The 22,314-nt window shown below is 45.0% G+C and overlaps 1 protein-coding gene across 7 annotated transcripts in view; it reads left to right on the top strand.

Annotated features, from left to right (window-relative positions):
• Positions 1-22,314, top strand: part of LOC139749220 (uncharacterized) — a 489,778-nt gene that overhangs the window by 180,615 nt on the left and 286,849 nt on the right. The window contains exon 2 of one of the 7 annotated variants that reach the window (XM_071662985.1): positions 11,755-11,941. The exons of the other annotated variants lie outside the window; for them this stretch is intronic. Coding sequence (XP_071519086.1) covers positions 11,806-11,941 — 136 coding nt within the window. The 5' untranslated portion in view covers positions 11,755-11,805. The remainder of the gene's footprint in view (positions 1-11,754; positions 11,942-22,314) is intronic. 7 annotated transcript variants of the gene reach the window in all.

Here is a 22,314-nt window from a genome sequence, read left to right as displayed (position 1 = left end):
TTCCCAGGTCCCTCTCGCCAGGTGGACTCTGGTGCTGACGTAGTACCCAGTACGACGTAGGGAAACCTCCCACTTGGAGGAATGGAAAGGAAGCGTATCATACGCCCATGAATGTCACAACTACGTCTCATCCCTCACGATGACGAAGAGGTGTTCCGATGGATGTTTACGCCGTGCGTGAGACACACGCAGAACACGTCACGAGTGTGGTAGTTCTACTTACGAGGACGTGCGGCCATGGTCGAGGGGGCGCCCCCCCCAGCGACGGACAGCGAACAACACTGTACTTGAAGTAGTGGAGGTGAGCATCAAGGGGGAGAGGCAGGTAGCAGCGAGAGGATGGGTTCACTCAGACCTGGAGGACATGGTGGTTCATGAATGCGAACCTCAGGGGTTTCGGATGAGAGGCGACGAAGAGTAGTTCTTTGAAAGAGGGAAGCACCGGGGAGGTGATTAGAACACAGAAGGAAGCTGATTAGAGATTAGAGACGGGAGAGACCGGGGGGAACGATTGGCGAAGTGCCTCCTCTATAGTCACCGAATCATGGACGAATGGAACACGTCGTCTGAAGCAGGAGTGAGCTTCGTGTTTGGCCAAGGGCATCATTCCCAAGGGGCCACACCCCATATTATACACTAGGGGATGACCGATTCCCACAGGGCTCGTCCTCCAGGGGAAGGATGCAGAGGGATGGTCTCCCTGTGTACTCTGCAGCAAGCGGGCGGGCGGCCCGTGGTGGCTCCAGGCCTAGCGGTAGGTTGAACATTGTATCTGGTACATGTACACACCAGCTGGGCCTGGGACGTAGACGAGCTGATGGGTTAGAATCTATAAACTGAATGTTGAAAACCTGGGAATTCTCCAACAACTTCCCGAGGACATTTTAAGAACTAAAGAATTTAAATGATGATAACTTGATTACTTGATAGTCAGAATGTGGTTAATGAACAGCGGTTACGTAAACAAAGGCGAGGAATACCGAAATGTACAAGGCAGTTTGACCACATATCCATAACAGAACAGTTTGACCACATATCCATAACAGTTTGATCACATGTACATAACAGAACAGTTTGATCACATATACATAACAGAACGGTTTGATCACGTATACATAACTAACTTCATAATATATTTGAACAAAAATACAGTTAAGAAAATTTAGAAATACTAGGCGAGACGTTAGACTCTGAACAACAGGTTATTCAAGACGGATGATAACATTCAACTGAAGAACATTGTTCAGCTGAGGAAGCCAAAACGGATGAATGGTATAACATGAGAACATTTAGTATTTCGATGTAGATATAGAGAAATGATATGTCAACATCGTATTTTTTTTTTTGAGGAGAATTATACTGGAGATGAATCGAGTGAACTCTTAAAGCGCTTGTCAAGAAATGTAACTTAACATTGGGTAAGAGAACATAGAAGAACATTGGCAAAGAGAACATAGAAGAACATTGGGAAAGAGAACATAGAAGAACATTGGGTAAGGAAACATCTCGATTCAAAGTGAGATATTGGCCATGATAACTGGAGGAAATCAAAGGAAAAGAAAGAAAAAGTAAACTTAAAAACTTTGACGAGAGAGAGAACGGTGAACACCAATTTTGGAATGTTGTACACACAAGTACAGTGAATACCATGACTGAAAGAAGGAAGGAAGGAAGGAAAGAAGGAAGGATGGAAGGAAGTATGGATGAAATTAGAATACCTAAATGACGAATTGGATACTGAACAATATAAACAAGAGGACCGACAGTTATAGACAGCTAAGTTGAGAATACCACATGACTGATGACGCAAATGGATTAGAAAAAAAAAGAAAAGTATCTGAAATTATGGGTAGAAAATGGACCGAGCAGTTTAGATGATTATCACACAATTGGCTGACTGACAGCATGTAGTTAGGTAGGTAAGTAGGTATGTAGGTAGGTAAGTAGGTAGGTTGGTAAGTAGGTAGGTAGGTAAGTAGGGGTTGTCATGATTCGTAAGTTGTGGAGAGACTAGATCGTTCAGGCAGGAAGGGGAGAAAGTATGGCACCTCGAAGCGAGTATACAAACGCCCAGGAAATCGAAACGCCCCCCCCTCGTCAGAAAGGTGCTGATGAAACAGGAAATTTGATAGTATTAGTAATGGCAGCTGTTGCGCAACTGATTGACATCATCTGTCTGGAAACAAAAAGAAAATAAGAAGAATTTGCGCCTCAAGAAGTTAAACTCCTGATTTGTTGTTCATCAGGGCCCGAGTAAGGATGAGAGAGAGAGAGAGAGAGAGAGAGAGAGAGAGAGAGAGAGAGAGAGAGAGAGAGAGGAGGTGATGAACCCTAGGGGACAGACTCACCATAAATATTGAATTATGGTGATTGCAATTACGCTTTTCAGTCTGGAAGTCACTCAATAGAATATATAAATCAATGCGTGAATTAGTGAATAAATGGATAAATAGATCTTAAGAAGAATATAAGCTGTGCATTTATTGTCTTTCATGAGAATGAAAAAAAAAAAAAGTTGGTGGTGGTTTAAGTATGATCGAAAACAAGTATGATTAATATGAAGAATTTATGGTCAGGAACAAGTATGATTACTGTGATGGATGTCAACAATTATCCAAAGATTACAAATGTCATGATGATCAAAAACCGATTCTTTTCTTGGTAAGAATGGGAAATGTGTTTATGATCCAACAGGCAGACATTTTTTGAAACTTGGAGATATATATATATATATATATATATATATATATATATATATATATATATATATATATATATATATATATTTTTTTTTTTTTTTTTTTTTTTTCACACGATTCGCCATTTCCCGCGTTAGCGAGGTAGCGTTAAGAACAGAGGACTGAGCCTTTGAGGGAATATCCTCACTTAGCCCCCTTCTCTGTTCCTTCTTTTGGAAAAATAAAAACGAGAGGGGAGGATTTCCAGCCCCCCGCTCCCTTCCCTTTTAGTCGCCTTCTACGACACGCAGGGAATACGTGAGAAGTATTCTTTCTCCCCTATCCCCAGGGATATATATATATATATATATATATATTCCTATGAGTCCACGGGGAAAATGAAACACGAAAAGTTCCCAAGTGCACTTTCGTGTAATAGTCACATCATCAGGGGAGACTTTTCGTGTTTCATTTTCCCCGTGAACTCATAGGAATATCTTGATCACGCGCAAAATTGTGATCCTTTCCAATATATATATATATATATATATATATATATATATATATATATATATATATATATATATATATATATATATATAATGTGGCCAAAGTCAGCGAAAGCTTAGGCAAGACAAATGAGATCATTGGACTAGGAATCATGTGTTATGGATGAACCACAAACGCAGTAAGAGTGTTTGTGGCCCACGCAAAACCTCGACGCCTCGAGGGAAGGTGTTTGAAGATTTTTCCGGGTCGTGTGTGTGAGTTGACCCAGACGGCCTTTGATGATTTTGGTCGTTGGAAGGCCAAAAGGGCCCCAAAGAGCTAGCCATGTCTGACGTGACTCCCTGGTTGACTCCTAAGGTTTCTTAACGTTTTTCCTAAGTCCCCTTAACCTTCCCTTTGCCTCACCATGACCACACGCTAACCCTCTGGTAAAGTCTTCACCTCGCCATACTCGCCCCTGCTTAAGTATACATCTCTCTCTCTCTCTCTCGCTCTCACACACACACACACACATACACACACACACACACACACACACACACACACACACACACACACGTTGTACTTCGGGAAATGACCGAGTCACAGACCGTCAGGTCATCCGTTAAGTATGCCTGGCTGTCCCCACGAAACCGCATCCTCCAGCCGTCTTGATCAGCCATATTTTGGGAATGACAGGCACGATGTCGTAGTTGGCATATACGAACCGGTGTTGATCAGGTCTGGTGAATGCATCGGGAGATGACTTTGTAGAGTCGGGTGGAACCAGTTCAGTCAGACTGCTCAGTCTCGGATGTTGATGAACTGTTTACTGTGTCTGATGATGTATTTAATCCAACACGGTTTACGAGGTCAGCTGTGTTCTCTCAAAAGATCGCGGAGTATAGTTTATATGATTGATTAGATCAACGCACTTCAACGATATATATATATATATATATATATATATATATATATATATATATATATATATATATATAGAGAGAGAGAGAGAGAGAGAGAGAGAGAGTTTGGATTAAAGAGAAAAAAAAAACTCGTCTGTGTTGTGTTTTAGATGCCTGTGATTGGAACCATGGAAGCTGAGGTGAGTCATAGTGCAGGGTGAGGGACGAAGGTCCCGGGAGCAAAAACAAGCTTTCAGAAAATCACCCTTGCATAAGAAAGAGGAAAAGATATTACACTATACACCTGTGTACACGCTTTAGTCTTCTTTTCCATTTCAAACTATCCTGTTGCCCTGTCCCACCTCTTCTTCCTCTCCTTTAACTTTTTTTTTTTCTCTATACAAAGGTGGCACTGAGGACAGTGGCACTGAGGACAGTGGCACTGAGGAATGTGTTGAAAGAGAGGTCACTGTCTGGAAGGGCGAGAATGTATATGTTTGAAGGTATTGTAGGTCCGACGGTGTTGTATGGAGGCGAAGCATGGGCTGTGGATGAGAATGTGCGGAGGAGGAGGAGAAGGAGGAATGTTTTGGAAATGAAATGTTGGAGAATAGTATGTGGTGTGAAGTGGTTCGATCGAGTAAATGATAATTGGGTGAAAGAGAGACATGTGTGTGTGTGATAATAAAAAGAGTATGGTTGAGAGAGATGAGGAAGGTGTGCTGAACGTGTTTCGATGCATGGAGAGAATGAGTGAGGAGAGATTGACAGAAGTGTCTGATGTCAAGGAGATAGGGAGAAATGGGAGACCAAATTGGAGATGGAAGGATGGAGTGAAAAATTGGAATACAATGTCTGGGGCCTGATGATAATGCAAGTTGGTGAAAGGCATGGGCGGGGTAGAGCGAATCGGAGCAATGTGGTATGCGAGGGGCGACGTGCTGTCACATGGACTGAACTGCGGCTTATAGAATAGCCGGGAGAAACCACGGAAAAGTTTGTGTGGCCTGCTTGGTGTTCCCTGTGATTTCGGTGCATTACATATTGCAGCTAGGAAATGGATGTGAGGGAATGAGGCCTTTTCTTCGTCTGTTTCTGGCACCTCCTTGCTGACGACGAAGTCCGTGCTGTTGGACGATCGCGCTTCAGAAGTTCTAAAGCTCTATTGAAACTTAAACAATGCACTGCATGTTTCCTGGAAGAAACCCACCTCATTAGGTGTGTGTGTGTGTGTGTGTGCAGTTCACAGAGTTTCAGCACCCAGCACTAGCACCCAAGCTTGTAGACTCCCTCGCCCGTACTTCAGGACAGAGACTGAGACGTTATAGGGAGTGGGGGGACGTGGGTGTCGCGGTCAGGAGGGATTGTGTTGGGGTGTTGTGGTTGGCCTGGGTAACGAGACGTGTGATCGGGTACTCCTATTATGCTACGCTGCCTGGATGGGTCATCCATCATGATTTGGTTGATGATGGGATGTGCTTTTTAAAGTTACCTTGGAGTTAGGTTTAAGGTTATTGATATTTAGCCATTATGACAGATTCAGTGATATTGCAGGTAACATAATCTCATGGTTGGTACAGTGACTTCGTTGTTAAGGTCTGCAGTAAGGGGGGATGGTCTTCCTGGAACTGTTTAATGATAGCATTGTTGTGTCACCTCTGAGCACTGATTGTCTCTGCCAGTAACATCTTTCATCTTCCGTTTTCCCTGCCCGGCCAATGTATACATCCCTACATGACTTGCATGGAACAGGATAAACAGTACCAATTTTCTTATAGTTTGGCCTACATTTGATCAAGGTTTTACGGATAATATTGCTATATTGACAGGAAACATTAAAATTCTTTTTTAGTAACTACCTGACATTGGCTTAGGTGAATAGGGCAACGCTGTTATAATTTTTTTCACCAATTGTTACTAGATGTATGAAATGTCTTCCTGGCTTTCCAATCAGCCTTGCTCACAAAGCTCTCAGAATGACATAAATTCTCAAAAGAACACGTAAAGGAAGCCCACCAACGCTGATAATTATATTCATTATTTTTTTTTAGTCCATGATCATCCTGACAAAAAAAACATGTCTTTATCTGTGTCTATATTTTTAAGAACATTGTATATACGTAGTCCCACGAGTCTGGAGGATGAATGTAACCATATGAAATGTACTTTCAGGCATTTATCTTATCTACTTCACTGTTCCCGCCATGAGATACTGTGGCCTTACATGAGGAACGATGTGTACTCCCAAGCCCCTCACACAGACAGATTCCTACAGCTTATATTGTCATAATGGTACGTGATGATATTCATAATGAGGCATGCTTTCACTTGATCCCGTCCTGATTACACTTGCTCGAGATGAATTGCGTCACCCACGTATATAGACCACCTCTGGGGTTCTGTCTGGGTCCCCTTGTAGGTCGATGCAACCCTCCTCGCTCTCCACGTCCCTCTCATGGCCTCGGCGTCATCTGCGAACCTGTTGAAATAGGAGTCCACATCTGGCAAGTCATTCACATAGATCAGGAGTGAGTGATGGTCCCAGAACCTGACCCTGCGGCACTCCGCTGGTCACTACCACCACCCCGTTTCGACGAGGCCCCTGTGCCATGTCTCCCCCGCTCCCTTCCACTTAAGATGATCTCTCCGTCGAAGGAGTCTCTCTCTCTCTCTCTCTCTCTCTCTCTCTCTCTCTCTCTCTCTCTCTCTCTCTCTCTCTCTCTCTCTCTCTCTCCCCACCCATTATCCCTACCTGGTGGTGCAGCGTCTTAATCAGTCTTCCATAATTGATTTTGAGATATTTTTTTCTCGCGTACCCTTTTCCCTTTCACCCGAGATGACCCTGATCGAGGCATGTTCTGGACCTGCCGTTCATCACGAGAAACACACACACACACACACACACACACACACACACACAATTTTGTGTGTGTGTGTATATATATATATATATATATATATATATATATATATATATATATATATATATATATATATATATTGCAGTAGGTCACAGTGATGTGCGTGACCTGGTACATGCTGATAACCACGAGGTAAATAAAACCCGGTAAGTTCGAGTGCACTTTCGTGTGTGTAATCACATTGTCAGGAGAGATACAGGAATGAAGTAGAAGACTTTGAATAGTCAGCGCATATATATATATATATATATATATATATATATATATATATATATATATATATATATATATATATATATATATATATATGAAAGGTGTAGCGAGGACAGTGATGGTACACAGTGTTTGTGGTTTATGGTGTTCGGGTCTGGCATCGTGCCTGTCATAAAATTTTATGATGTGGACAAGACGCGGGAAAGCATATAAAGATTTTTGCCCCACGACAGAGCTGTCCACTTTACGTAGACCTTCACAGATATTCATGTAACAAGTCTTTGTGTATACGTGGTCGAATCTTCTCAAATTGACTCCACGAACAGAATGAGGACTGCTAGTGAAGGTCTGTGTAAACTGGTCTGCTTGGTCGAAGGGTAAGGTTTGTAGATGGTGTCCTGTCTCGTTCTACACCATAAGATATTAGGAGAGGCATGATGCCGGACCAGGGCACCGCCAACACTGTGTGTACCAGCGACGTCTTAGCTCCGCCTCTCTCGTGTAGATGCACTGACCGTTCTAAGTCTTCTAGCTCATTCTTGTGTCTCGCCCTCACGATGTGATTATAATACGAGAGGGCACTTGGGAACTTATCGTGTTTCATTTTTTACTCGTGGTTATCAGCATATATATATTTACTATATATATATATATATATATATATATATATATATATATATATATATATATATATATATATATATATATATAATAAGAGCAAGGTTATTAGGTACAGTAGGGTTGAGGGTCAAGTCAATTGGGAGGTAAGTTTGAATGGAGAAAAACTGGAGGAAGTAAAGTGTTTTAGATATCTGGGAGCGGATGGAACCATGGAAGCGCAAGTGGATCATAGGGTGGGGGAGGGGGCGAAAATCCTGGGAGCCTTAAAGAATGTGTGTAAGTCGAGAACATTATCTCGGAAAGCAAAAATGGGTATGTTTGAAGGAATAGTGTTTCCAACAATGTTGTATGGTTGCGAGGCATGGGCTATGGATAGAGTTGTGCGCAGGAGGATGGATGTGCTGGAAATGAGATGTTTGAGGATAATGTGTGGTGTGAGGTGGTTTGATCGAGTAAGTAACGTAAGGGTAAGAGAGATGTGTGGAAATAAAAAGAGTGTGGTTGAGAGAGCAGAAGAGGGTGTTTTGATATGGTTTGGGCACATGGAGAGAATGAGTGAGGAAAGATTGACCAAGAGGATATATGTGTCGGAGGTGGAGGGAACGAGAAGTGGGAGACCAAATTGGAGGTGGAAAGATGGAGTGAAAAAGATTTTGTGTGATCGGGGCCTGAACATGCAGGAGGGTGAAAGGAGGGCAAGGAATAGAGTGAATTGGATCGATGTGGAATACCGGGGTTGATGTGCTGTCAGTGGGTTGAATCAGGGCATGTGAAGCGTCTGGGGTAAACCATGGAAAGCTGTGTAGGTATGTATATTTGCGTGTGTGGACGTATGTATATACATGTGTATGGGGGTGGGTTGGGCCATTTCTTTCGTCTGTTTCCTTGCGCTACCTCGCAAACGCGGGAGACAGCGACAAAACAAGAAAAAGAAAAAAATATATATATCCTATACTATTCGCCATTTCCCGCATTAGCAAGGTAGCGTTGAGAACAGAGGACTGGGCCTTTGAGGGAATATCCTCACCTGGCCCCCTTCTCTGTTCCTTCTTTTGGAAAATTAAAAAAAAAAAAAAGAGAGGGGAGGATTTCCAGCCCCCCCGCTCCCTTCCCTTTTAGTCGCCTTTTACGACACGCAGGGAATACGTGGGAAGTATTCTTTCTCCCCTATTCCCAGGGATAGGGGAGAAATATATATATATATATATATATATATATATATATATATATATATATATATATATATATATATATATATATATATATATATATATATCTTGTACAAAGGCAAAGGGGATAAGAGTGAGTGCTCAAATTACAGAGGTATAAGTTTGTTGAGTATTCCTGGTAAATTATATGGGAGGGTATTGATTGAGAGGGTGAAGGCATGTACAGAGCATCAGATTGGGGAAGAGCAGTGTGGTTTCAGAAGTGGTAGAGGATGTGTGGATCAGGTGTTTGCTTTGAAGAATGTATGTGAGAAATACTTAGAAAAGCAAATGGATTTGTATGTAGCATTTATGGATCTGGAGAAGGCATATGATAGAGTTGATAGAGATGCTCTGTGGAAGGTGTTAAGAATATATGGTGTGGGAGGCAAGTTGTTAGAAGCAGTGAAAAGTTTTTATCGAGGATGTAAGGCATGTGTACGTGTAGGAAGAGAGGAAAGTGATTGGTTCTCAGTGAATGTAGGTTTGCGGCAGGGGTGTGTGATGTCTCCATGGTTGTTTAATTTGTTTATGGATGGGGTTGTTAGGGAGGTGAATGCAAGAGTTTTGGAAAGAGGGGCAAGTATGAAGTCTGTTGTGGATGAGAGAGCTTGGGAAGTGAGTCAGTTGTTGTTCGCTGATGATACAGCGCTGGTGGCTGATTCATGTGAGAAACTGCAGAAGCTGGTGACTGAGTTTGGTAAAGTGTGTGGAAGAAGAAAGTTAAGAGTAAATGTGAATAAGAGCAAGGTTATTAGGTACAGTAGGGTTGAGGGTCAAGTCAATTGGGAGGTGAGTTTGAATGGAGAAAAACTGGAGGAAGTGAAGTGTTTTAGATATCTGGGAGTGGATCTGGCAGCGGATGGAACCATGGAAGCGGAAGTGGATCATAGGGTGGGGGAGGGGGCGAAATTCTGGGAGCCTTGAAGAATGTGTGGAAGTCGAGAACATTATCTCGGAAAGCAAAAATGGGTATGTTTGAAGGAATAGTGGTTCCAACAATGTTGTATGGTTGCGAGGCGTGGGCTATGGATAGAGTTGTGCGCAGGAGGATGGATGTGCTGGAAATGAGATGTTTGAGGACAATGTGTGGTGTGAGGTGGTTTGATCGAGTAAGTAACGTAAGGGTAAGAGAGATGTGTGGAAATAAAAAGAGCGTGGTTGAGAGAGCAGAAGAGGGTGTTTTGAAATGGTTTGGTCACATGGAGAGAATGAGTGAGGAAAGATTGACCAAGAGGATATATGTGTCGGAGGTGGAGGGAACGAGGAGAAGAGGGAGACCAAATTGGAGGTGGAAAGATGGAGTGAAAAAGATTTTGAGTGATCGGGGCCTGAACATGCAGGAGGGTGAAAGGAGGGCAAGGAATAGAGTGAATTGGAGCGATGTGGTATACCGGGGTTGACGTGCTGTCAGTGGATTGAATCAGGGCATGTGAAGCGTCTGGGGTAAACCATGGAAAGCTGTGTAGGTATGTATATTTGCGTGTGTGGACGTATGTATATACATGTGTATGGGGATGGGTTGGGCCATTTCTTTCGTCTGTTTCCTTGCGCTACCTCGCAAACGCGGGAGACAGCGACAAAGCAGAAAAAAAAAAAAAATATCTTGATCACACTAGTCCATGATGACACTTATGAAGGTTAAGTTTCCTCGTCTTCAGTGGCAGCGGCGAGAGGTTGTGTTGGTGGTGCCGGCCATGTTGGGATTTGCTAAGTTGAAGAATTCTCGGCACCTGATGAGGCGGGTTGTCTCCGTGTAACATGTCACGCATGTGGGAAAAAAAATTACATGTTAGATAAGATTATATAATCTACTGAATTGTGATTTCATATATATATATATATATATATATATATATATATATATATATATATATATATATATATATATATATATATATATCTTTCTTTTCTTTCAAACTATTCGCCATTTCCCGCATTAGCAAGGTAGCGTTAAGAACAGAGAACTGGGCCTTTGAGGGAATATCCTCACCTGGCCTCCTTCTCTGTTCCTTCTTTTGGAAAATTAAAAAAAAATAATGAGAGGGGAGGATTTCCAGCCCCCCGCTCCCTCCCCTTTTAGTCGCCTTCTACGACACCCAGGGAATACGTGGGAAGTATTCTTTCTCCCCTATCCGCAGGGATTATATATATATATATATATATATATATATATATATATATATATATATATATATAGGAAAGGATTACCATTTTGCGCGTGAATCAAGATATTCCTATGAGTCCACGGGGAAAATGAAACACGGTAAGTTCCCTGCGTGTCGTTGACGAGGAAGGAGCGGGGGACTGGAAATCCTCCCCTCTCATTTTTAATTTTCTGAAAGAAGGAACAGAAAAGGGGGCCAAGTGAGGATTTCCTTCAAAGGCTCAGTCCTCTGTTCTTAACGCTACCTTACCAACATGGGAAATGGCGAGAAGTGTCTCTCTCTCTCTCTCTCTCTCTCTCTCTCTCTCTCTCTCTCTCTCTCTCTCTCTCTCTCTCTCTCTCTCTCTCTCTCTCTATATATATATATATATATATATATATATATATATATATATATATATATATATATATATTATATAACCCATCTTATAAAGGTGGTGGAGTTACAAGGTTGCGCTACAGTCAGTAACAGGGAAATTATGGGTTCCCTTCGAGTGAAAGTTCTTCGGGCGGTGATATCATCCATGTCTTTTCCTCCGTTGACGACGACAGGAACCCACCAGGCAGGCCGCTGGCGACCTCGTACTCCCCTGGCTGACCCTCATGGTCATGGTGTCGGTGGCATGTACCCACGCGAAGGCCTTTCCCGCCCGAGGGAGGCAGCGCCTGAGGAACAAGAGGGACTGGGGCCTTCACGGAGAACAGGCTGAGCACCTCCATGTCACCAGGAGAGCTCGGGGTGAGGAAGGGTACGCTCTGTGTGTGTGTGTGTGTGTGTGTGTGTGTGTGAGGGACTGGTTTTTGTGGTGGTAACACTGACTGGCTGGTCGCCCTTCACCCCTGCCCGCTGACGTACACACTGCTGCTGCTCCTGCCTGGGCCCGCATACCGTAACGCATGTATTAATGCAAGCATTGACCACCTCCACGCTCAGGGCACACATGCCCCCGAGGAGTTACATATATATGTGTATATAGGTCAGTGAATGAGTGTATATTTAACTTAATAGGAATATATATATATATATATATATATATATATATATATATATATATTTAAGATCAGAGGCAAATATAACATCAGGAGGGGTCACACTGTCGTGCCTCTGGGTCACACTGTCGTGCCTCTGGGTCACACTGTCGTGCCTCTGGGTCACACTGTCGTGCTTCTGGGTCACATTGTCGTGCTTCTGGGTCACACTGTCGTGCCTCTGGGTCACACTGTCGTGCTTCTGGGTCACATTGTCGTGCTTCTGGGTCACACTGTCATGCTTGTGGGTCACCCCGTCGTGCTTCTGGGTCACATTGTCGTGCTTCTGGTCACACTGTCATGCTTCTGGGTCACACTGTCGTGCTTCTGGTCACATTGTCGTGCTTCTGGTCACACTGTCGTGCTTCTGGGTCACATTGTCGTGCTTCTGGGTCACACTGTCGTGCTTCTGGGTCACACTGTCGTGCTTCTGGGTCACACTGTCGTGCTTCTGGGTCACATTGTCGTGCTTCTGGGTCACATTGTCGTGCTTCTGGGTCACACTGTCGTGCCTCTGGGTCACACTGTCGTGCCTCTGGGTCACACTGTCGTGCCTCTGGGTCACACTGTCTTGCTTCTGGGTCACCCCGTCGTGCTTGTGGGTCACATGTCGTGCTTGTGGGTCACACTGTCGTGCTTCTGGGTCACACTGTCTTGCTTCTGGGTCACCCCGTCGTGCTTGTGGGTCACACTGTCGTGCTTCTGGGTCACATTGTCGTGCTTCTGGGTCACACTGTCGTGCTTCTGGGTCACATTGTCGTGCTTCTGGGTCACATTGTCGTGCTTCTGGGTCACATTGTCGTGCTTCTGGGTCACACTGTCGTGCTTCTGGGTCACATTGTCGTGCTTCTGGGTCACACTGTCGTGCTTCTGGGTCACATTGTCGTGCTTCTGGGTCACCCCGTCGTGCTTGTGGGTCACACTGTCGTGCTTCTGGGTCACATTGTCGTGCTTCTGGGTCACACTGTCGTGCCTCTGGGTCACACTGTCGTGCCTCTGGGTCACACTGTCGTGCCTCTGGGTCACACTGTCGTGCTTCTGGGTCACATTGTCGTGCTTCTGGGTCACACTGTCGTGCCTCTGGGTCACACTGTCGTGCCTCTGGGTCACACTGTCGTGCTTCTGGGTCACACTGTCGTGCCTCTGGGTCACACTGTCGTGCCTCTGGGTCACACTGTCGTGCTTCTGGGTCACATTGTCGTGCTTCTGGGTCACACTGTCGTGCTTCTGGGTCACACTGTCGTGCTTCTGGGTCACATTGTCGTGCTTCTGGGTCACACTGTCGTGCTTCTGGGTCACACTGTCTTGCTTCTGGGTCACCCCGTCGTGCTTGTGGGTCACATGTCGTGCTTGTGGGTCACATGTCGTGCTTGTGGGTCACATGTCGTGCTTGTGGGTCACATGTCGTGCTTGTGGGTCACATGTCGTGCTTGTGGGTCACATGTCGTGCTTGTGGGTCACACTGTCGTGCTTCTGGGTCACATTGTCGTGCTTCTGGGTCACATTGTCGTGCTTCTGGGTCACATTGTCGTGCTTCTGGGTCACATTGTCGTGCTTCTGGGTCACATTGTCGTGCTTCTGGGTCACATTGTCGTGCTTCTGGGTCACCCCGTCGTGCTTGTGGGTCACACTGTCGTGCTTCTGGGTCACATTGTCGTGCTTCTGGGTCACATTGTCGTGCTTCTGGGTCACATTGTCGTGCTTCTGGGTCACCCCGTCGTGCTTGTGGGTCACACTGTCTTGCTTCTGGGTCACCCCGTCGTGCTTGTGGGTCACACTGTCGTGCTTCTGGGTCACCCCGTCGTGCTTGTGGGTCACACTGTCGTGCTTCTGGGTCACATTGTCGTGCTTCTGGGTCACATTGTCGTGCTTCTGGGTCACCCCGTCGTGCTTGTGGGTCACACTGTCGTGCTTCTGGGTCACATTGTCGTGCTTCTGGGTCACATTGTCGTGCTTCTGGGTCACATTGTCGTGCTTCTGGGTCACATTGTCGTGCTTCTGGGTCACATTGTCGTGCTTCTGGGTCACATTGTCGTGCTTCTGGGTCACATTGTCGTGCTTCTGGGTCACATTGTCGTGCTTCTGGGTCACACTGTCGTGCTTCTGGGTCACATTGTCGTGCTTCTGGGTCACCCCGTCGTGCTTGTGGGTCACATGTCGTGCTTGTGGGTCACACTGTCGTGCTTCTGGGTCACATTGTCGTGCTTCTGGGTCACATTGTCGTGCTTCTGGGTCACATTGTCGTGCTTCTGGGTCACATTGTCGTGCTTCTGGGTCACCCCGTCGTGCTTGTGGGTCACATGTCGTGCTTGTGGGTCACATGTCGTGCTTGTGGGTCACACTGTCGTGCTTCTGGGTCACATTGTCGTGCTTCTGGGTCACATTGTCGTGCTTCTGGGTCACATTGTCGTGCTTCTGGGTCACACTGTCGTGCTTCTGGGTCACATTGTCGTGCTTCTGGGTCACATTGTCGTGCTTCTGGGTCACATTGTCGTGCTTCTGGGTCACATTGTCGTGCTTCTGGGTCACCCCGTCGTGCTTGTGGGTCACACTGTCGTGCTTCTGGGTCACATTGTCGTGCTTCTGGGTCACCCCGTCGTGCTTGTGGGTCACACTGTCGTGCTTCTGGGTCACACTGTCGTGCCTCTGGGTCACACTGTCGTGCCTCTGGGTCACACTGTCTTGCTTCTGGGTCACCCCGTCGTGCTTGTGGGTCACACTGTCGTGCTTCTGGGTCACATTGTCGTGCTTCTGGGTCACACTGTCGTGCTTCTGGGTCACACTGTCGTGCTTCTGGGTCACATTGTCGTGCTTCTGGGTCACATTGTCGTGCTTCTGGGTCACATTGTCGTGCTTCTGGGTCACATTGTCGTGCTTCTGGGTCACACTGTCGTGCTTCTGGGTCACATTGTCGTGCTTCTGGGTCACCCCGTCGTGCTTGTGGGTCACACTATGTTCTCGTTTTAACCTAGTAATTGTCTGTATGTTCTCGTTTTAACCTAGTAATTGTCTGTATGTTCTCGTTTTAACCTAGTAATTGTCTGTATGTTCTCGTTTTAACCTAGTAATTGTCTGTATGTTCTCGTTTTAACCTAGTAATTGTGTGTATGTTCTAGTTTTAACCTAGTAATTGTGTGTATGTTCTAGTTTTAGCCGAGTCTAGGCACGAACAACTTGCTGAATATTTGCATATCATTATACTTGAAGACCATTCTAATATCTTGCCAGCAGACAGTTTGTCTCTCACTCTACACTCCGAGTGTGGGAGTCTGGCGACGGGTCAGGGACGGTGGCAACTCGTCGTAAGTCCTTCTCACAGACCAATCCCTGCCGTTTATCATCTCCTGGATACTGTATATACTGAGGTCTTCTTTCACTGTGCCCCGTCCTCAGCACATTGTATTTACCTGGGTTCATTACCATCCACCAACAGCGGGGTTTGTCTTGGCCCACTTGGTCGATGATGCAGTTCTCCTCTCACCTCCATCATGAGCTGGACGTCGTCCACAAACACAGAAGTCCCGTCCTCCTGGTGCGTCGTCCGTATGGATCGAGAGGAGCAGTGGGTCCCAGGACGGAACCCGCCAGCGTACGCCACAGCCCACTTCGAGAAGGCTCCCCCCTACTGACATGTGTCCTTTCTTCCCTTTAAGATAATCATCTGCATATTGAAGGAGTCTTCTCCTTGTTCCTGGCTGAGGATCCAGCTTCTTCCTCGTCCTGGTATATGCGAGGGAGTGCCAGATGCTTCCTAGCGCTCCAGATACAGAGTAGCCATAATTTCGTCATCTGACGGACGCATGTCACGCTCTCGTAGAAATCCAAGAGGTTGTCTTACACAGGACCTCCTCTCCCCCCAGCACCGTGTGTCGTCGCTCACCCGGGTCATTACTCCTTTATATGAAGTCATCCATTGGCTCGCTTGATCGTGTTTTGTAGAACCACGCAGACCACACTCTCGTCAGCCAGATTGGTCTGTAGCCGAATACGTGTTCCTGGTCTCCTTTCGTACAGTTCGCCCTTCACCATTATTGTCATAGTGGCACTTCGCCTTTCCCCCAGCGACGTCTTGATCAGTGTTTCAAGAGGTGTATCTCGAGTGTCTGCGCACACATCTTCATCACACACGGTGATATGTTAATAGTTCCGTGATCCTCGTGTGGCCCAAGATCTTTTAAGTGTTCCGTTAATGTATTTTCCAGGTATCTCGGTGTTCTCTTAATCTTCCTCCCATTTCCCATCTTGTTGATATTCTGAGTTTATGTGTCTTCCACTTCAAAAGGAAAGAAAGCCCTGAACTTGCTTCTTGTTATTAGTGTCTTCCACTTAAAGGAGAAAAAACTGAACTTGCTACTTGTTATTCAGTTCCTCACACATTTCTACATCCCCAAAAATTTGTCCTCATAATCCCTTTGCTTGATTAGCTGCTCCTTAATTGACAACAAACTACTGATGGATATACGGAAAAGTTTCCGAGTGTCTCCTGACTTGCCCACAATATTCTTTTCATAGTATCTTTGTTGTTACTTTAATTTTTTGTTTACTTGTTATACACATTCGTTGCTCTCTTTTACCTTGTAACTGTTGGTTGGCCGGAGTTCTGTCTGTCTGTTCGTGACTACAGATTCCGAAACTCCTTTTTTTGCTTTTTAACAGCGTGACTCAAATCATTCTGCCCTTTTTCCTCACCATTTCCTCTGTCTTTGAGGCTAGAAGTGTGCCCACGTCCCTACGTCATTGTAAATAACACAAGGCCGTTTACCACAGAGCCCAGGTTGCTGGCCACTGAGCTCCATTTCCAAGTGTGTGTTACACCATAGGTATTGTTGAAGGTTGTGTTTTTGCCGTGTTTATATCTCCTCTTTATGTCTCGTCTCTCACCTGTGCTCTTTAATTGTCTTCGTCTAACACACAGTCAGACGTGAGTATTATATGACCGCTTTTACTAACTGGAGTATCTGTCTGTCTAGCTGTCGATCTGTCTGTCTACCTATCTTATATATATATATATATATATATATATATATATATATATATATATATATATATATATATTTTTTTTTTTAACTATTCGCCATTTCCCGCGCCAGCGAGGTAGCGTTAAGAACAGAGGACCGGGCCCCTGAGGGAACATCCTCACCTGGCCCCCTTCTCTGTTCCTTCTTTTGGAAAATTAGAAAAAAAGAAAACGAGAGGGGAGGATTTCCAGCCGCCCCCCCGCTCGCTCCCCTTTTAGTCGCCTTCTACGACACGCAGGGAATACGTGGGAAGTATTCTTTTTCCCCTATCCCCAGGGATATATATATATATATATATATATATATATATATATATATATATATATATATATATATATATATATATACTCAATATCCACACAAGTATGTGTGAAGGTTATATCTAGCAATTGTGATGCCTTAAGTCTCCCTCATCCTGTTGTGCTCACAGACATCTTGGTGGAAGACATTTTCCTGTAACCACTCCACTCCTAAGACCTTGTGTCTCAGTAACTCCCTATCATCAGGGGAATCCAGTTTCCGCAGTCTGTCTCATTATAATACAATTTCCACATTACCAGTACTTTACCACCTGTGAGAGAGTGTGTGTTTGACAGCTTCATGTACTATCCTGATTGTTCCTTCACTCTGCACTTCCTCCTTACAATTACTCTTCCCATTATTGAACTGTTTCAATGGGCCATTTTCCTCCATTTCCTAACACTTAAGGCTCCCCTTAATTAAGAGGGCCAATCCTCATTTTGCCTTGCCTTCTCTTTCCCTCCTCCGGGAAGAACAGGTGAGACTCTGTCTCTTTGGTGAGCTCAGTCTTCACGACTCCAGTAATAACAGTCGGATATCCCTTGCATGATCCTTGAATTCCATGAACACATTAGTTTCCTGCCCTCTCTGCTGGATTGCTCAGTCCTCTTGCCTCATTTGGTGCCTCCGGTTTTTTGCTCCTGCTGCATTCTTTTCTTCTCTCCCTCTCTTCTTCCTTTATCACATTGGATGAATATTCCACACTAAATCCCACCTTGTCTTTAACTTTCTTATATTTTTTTCCTTGGCACCTCCCGCCTAGATGACCCCAGATCAAACAGTATACCACCAATCTTCTTTTTTTTTTTTTTCTCTTGAATTACATCTTGCGGTTCTGTACTCTCCAGTGATATAATGTTTTTATTTCTTTTCTCTTTCTTCCTTATCTTGGTATATGATCATCATTCAAGGCAGCACTAATGAAAGATTTACGTCTACCAACTTCCACTTTTACTGATCTTTGTAATCTTGGTGCCACCAGCTGTTCAGGTGGATCCTTCAGTTTTGATTGATCACATCCTCTGTGTGTGTGTCACTTCCTCTAGAAACCTCTCCTTTTAGCTAACCAGCGGCGGTCATCTGTGCTCTTTATTTTTCTGAGCCTTTCATGGCCCAAGCCATAGATTTTCTCGACTGCTCCATCCCTTAACAAGTACATGTTATTCCTAGCACATCTTCGTGAAGTGTCCTGTGTACCTCTGTATGTGTGACCCCCGAACCTATGCTCCTCTACGTGTGTCTTCACGTTCACCGTCTGTTGAGCAGTTGTGTCAGCATTGCTCCACTGTTGACAGTAGATTCTGTACTTTTTTTTTATGTTAATTGAGACGGCACTGGCTGCTGAGGCCCTTATCAAGGCCATCCCATCCCATTTCATCGACCAGCCCTTAGGGGAGTGGATGAACAGCTCGGTTAACTGTGGACAGACTTCCGCAACCAGGATTGGAACCTGTGCGCTCGACCCTGGGCGGGCCGGCCCGTGAATGCGTCAGGGTCTGGAACGCTCACCCTACATCGCCTGAGTCCTGGCCTTAAACTGTGCGGCCACCAGGACATCTAGAATGGACCCATCGTACCTGATCTGCTCTGTAATGGATTCGCCTTATCTCCACGGAGTATGAACCTCCTCAGTACCTTCCACTTAACTGAACTTTTGTTCGTGTCTGATGACGATATCCATCATCTTCGGTAAGTTCCTCTCTCGTCTCATGACGCGCCTCATGATCCTTGAGTTTCTGAGTTTAACTCCTCCTCCAGCTGTGTTAACTTCTGGTCTTGTTTTGTGGCAGTTTTCCCTCACCATCTCCAAACGTTTGTCGTCTTGTGGTTCCTCCTCCATCTCTCTCTCCCTCTCGTGTCTTCTTTGTGGATCTTGTTATGGCTGACTCGTCATGGTAGATTCCCATAATTTGGGTCCAAATGAAATTGTAGTCCACTCTGAAACAACTTTCGTTACCGTGCTTGAATTTCTTCATGTTTGTTGACGAACTTTCCCTGCCTTAAGATCCCTGTTTTTATTTTCTTTCTTGTCTGAGGCAGTACTGATGTTCCTAACCTGGCCCCATACAGAAATTCTAGTAATTCATACAGAAACAAAATAGTCCCATTCATGAGGAGAAATTAAATTTTCAACCGACTTTAGCACTTGTGTCTTTTGTTTGCATCAACACTTTGCTCGTTTTTGGTCTGCCAAACTCTGTTGTACGGTAATGTTTAGCTGGACCTGTTCACCTCGCTAGTGTTAGCCTAGTCATTCACTCCGTTCAGTTATGGATCTCCTTAGAAAAAGCACAATAATTAGAAAAGATTTCCCTAAGGTTGACATCACTCCTGGGCATTCTGTCTGACACTAGGAAACATTCTCTCCCACGTCTTATGAAACTTGCTCAAGTTTGCTACACTCGAACTTTATATCTAGTGCTTATGTCACTCAGGAGCACCTTCACATCTTACTCCCTACCCTTACTGGTACATGATAGGCTTCATGAGCTGTGGATATTCCAAAATCTTGAAAATTCAAGTGTGTGTGTGTGTGTGTGTGTGTGTGTGTGTGTGTGTGTGTGTGTGTGTGTGTGTTTGTTTCACCCATTTGTATGTGCAGGATGAGATATCTATAGTTTCTATGGCCAGTAACGTGCACCTTTCGCCTCTGTCATATTGATTTCTCCAGTCTACCGGGTTTATTGCTTTAGAAGTACATGTGCCCTAATTCTTTTGCATAGTTCCTTGTGTCCCTTTGTTTCGCGTGACCTTCTAACTCCACAGCAATGCTCAAAATCGACATCGTCATATCCGTTCTGGGTCTGGAGGATTTATCATCATGTCTTGCCTGGGCCATATGTCTTGCAGCGTACTGGGTGTGTGTAGTCGGGGTGGCATCGTATTCCCTGTTTCTCTCACCCTTTACTTCTGTCACCCTCCTACTCTCTCGCCTTGCCTCAGCGTGGGAAAACTAACCTCCTGGAATGGGATTTGGATAATGGCCAAGATACCTCTCGTGTGCCTTCCTCACAACCATGTGTAGGAGTCTCTGTTGACGCGTTAGAGGATGAACCCGCCTTGCAGTTCTGCAACTGCTCGTCCTTATCACTTTAATGTAAGTGTGTCTGGGATGAATATCATGTCCCGCTCGTGCGAGTGGAGCTTGTCTCGAACCTCCGTGTTAGACCGCAGCGGTCTCCGCTACTCGCCGTGTTTCCCTTAGGAGCTTGGTGTCATCCGCAGACTCGTCATGGTTCGACTTGATCCCTGTAGCAAGACTTGTACATTGATCAGGAACAGCAGTGGCCCCAGAGCCCAGCCCTAATGGACACCACAAGCTACTCTCGCCCAGCATGAGAATGTGACCGACTCGAGTTTGCTGCTCCTTCCTTGTATGATGACTCGACCCATCGAAAATGTTCCCTCTCATTTTTTTTTAAATTTTCCAAAAGAAGGAACAGAGAAGGGGGCCATATGAGGATATTCCCTCAAAGGCCCAGTCCTCTGTTCTTAACGCTACCTCGCTAATGCGGGAAATGGCGAATAGTATGAAAAAAAAAAAAAAAAAATATATATATATATATATATATATATATATATATATATATATATATATATATATATATATATATATATATATATATTAGGTGTTACCGGACTCCGCCTGCTGTAGGTTACACTGAGAGTGGTAAGTCCTTTTTTGTCCACGAGACATTTTCAATCTGAGACTACTTCTTATTGGAGAATGAACCTTCCGTAGCCATACATTACGCATGTGTTGAAGGAAATTAACATCGTGGATCATCTGAGACTACAACTGTTGTGTCAGCCATGGGTTGTAGATCACATGGCAGCTCAGGTGATGGGGAGGGCGGTGGTGGATATGGCGATGGGTCAGGCGGGAGGGGAGGGGAATGTCAGGTGCTGACCCCGTCTGGGGATATGTGATGTGACCTCCGTCAGGAGCTTTGACTGTCTCTCTCTGTGATCATCAAGTGAGGATCATTGCTATGATGGGGTGTGGGTGAGGGCGTCGGTGTTTCCCTGGAGAGTTGGTCAACCCACCCTCACACAGCCAGACCATCCACTACGGGTTACTCCTGTTGGCCATAGTGTTCGACCGTAGGTCGATGTTTGAGGTTTCTGCCATCTCTGGTACACAGGTAGACGGACAGATGGTTTCCTTCCCCCGGTGTCTGGTCGGGTGGGTGTCGCCGTCGGGGCTCTCTGGAGGCGTCTGAGGGAGGAAATTCTAAAATAACGTTTTGATATTGTGGGCGGTGGTGAGGACGCAAGGGGGACTGGTAAATATATATATTAAAGTGTGGCTGTGGCCTTGATCGCTGAGGCATGGGAACCCGCCTCCTCCACTGTCGCTCAGCCCAAGTTGAAGTGGAAAAAAAAAAATATATATGAAGGTGACTTGACAAGTTATGTTTATCCTTCGGTCGTCGTTTTCTTCGACAAGTATATCTCCACCATTTTCTGGGTTTTCTGTGTAGTCCCGCTTTCATTTATTTGTTACATTTGCCCCCGAAATCGATGAATCTATATTTGTGTTTCCCAGACAATCAAGAGGTTGTCTTTTTCATGAGAATAAGACAAAAAAGAAATTAACGTATAAATACGTTATTCAGAATCTGGGATCCCCAATTGTAACATGACTGTCGGGAAATTGTATTTCATATATCTCTGAAGAGAATGAAGTAGACTCGCTTATTTTCCCTTAATGGATCCATGGAAAGTGACGAGGTACGTCCTCAGTGTGTTGCCTCATCGCCCG

The sequence above is a fragment of the Panulirus ornatus genome, chromosome 1 (genome assembly GCF_036320965.1).
Source record: "Panulirus ornatus isolate Po-2019 chromosome 1, ASM3632096v1, whole genome shotgun sequence".
Classification (NCBI taxonomy): Eukaryota; Metazoa; Arthropoda; class Malacostraca; order Decapoda; family Palinuridae; genus Panulirus; species Panulirus ornatus.
The sequence above is the reverse complement of the archived record's forward strand: the minus strand, read 5'-3'. Positions and strand labels throughout refer to the sequence as shown.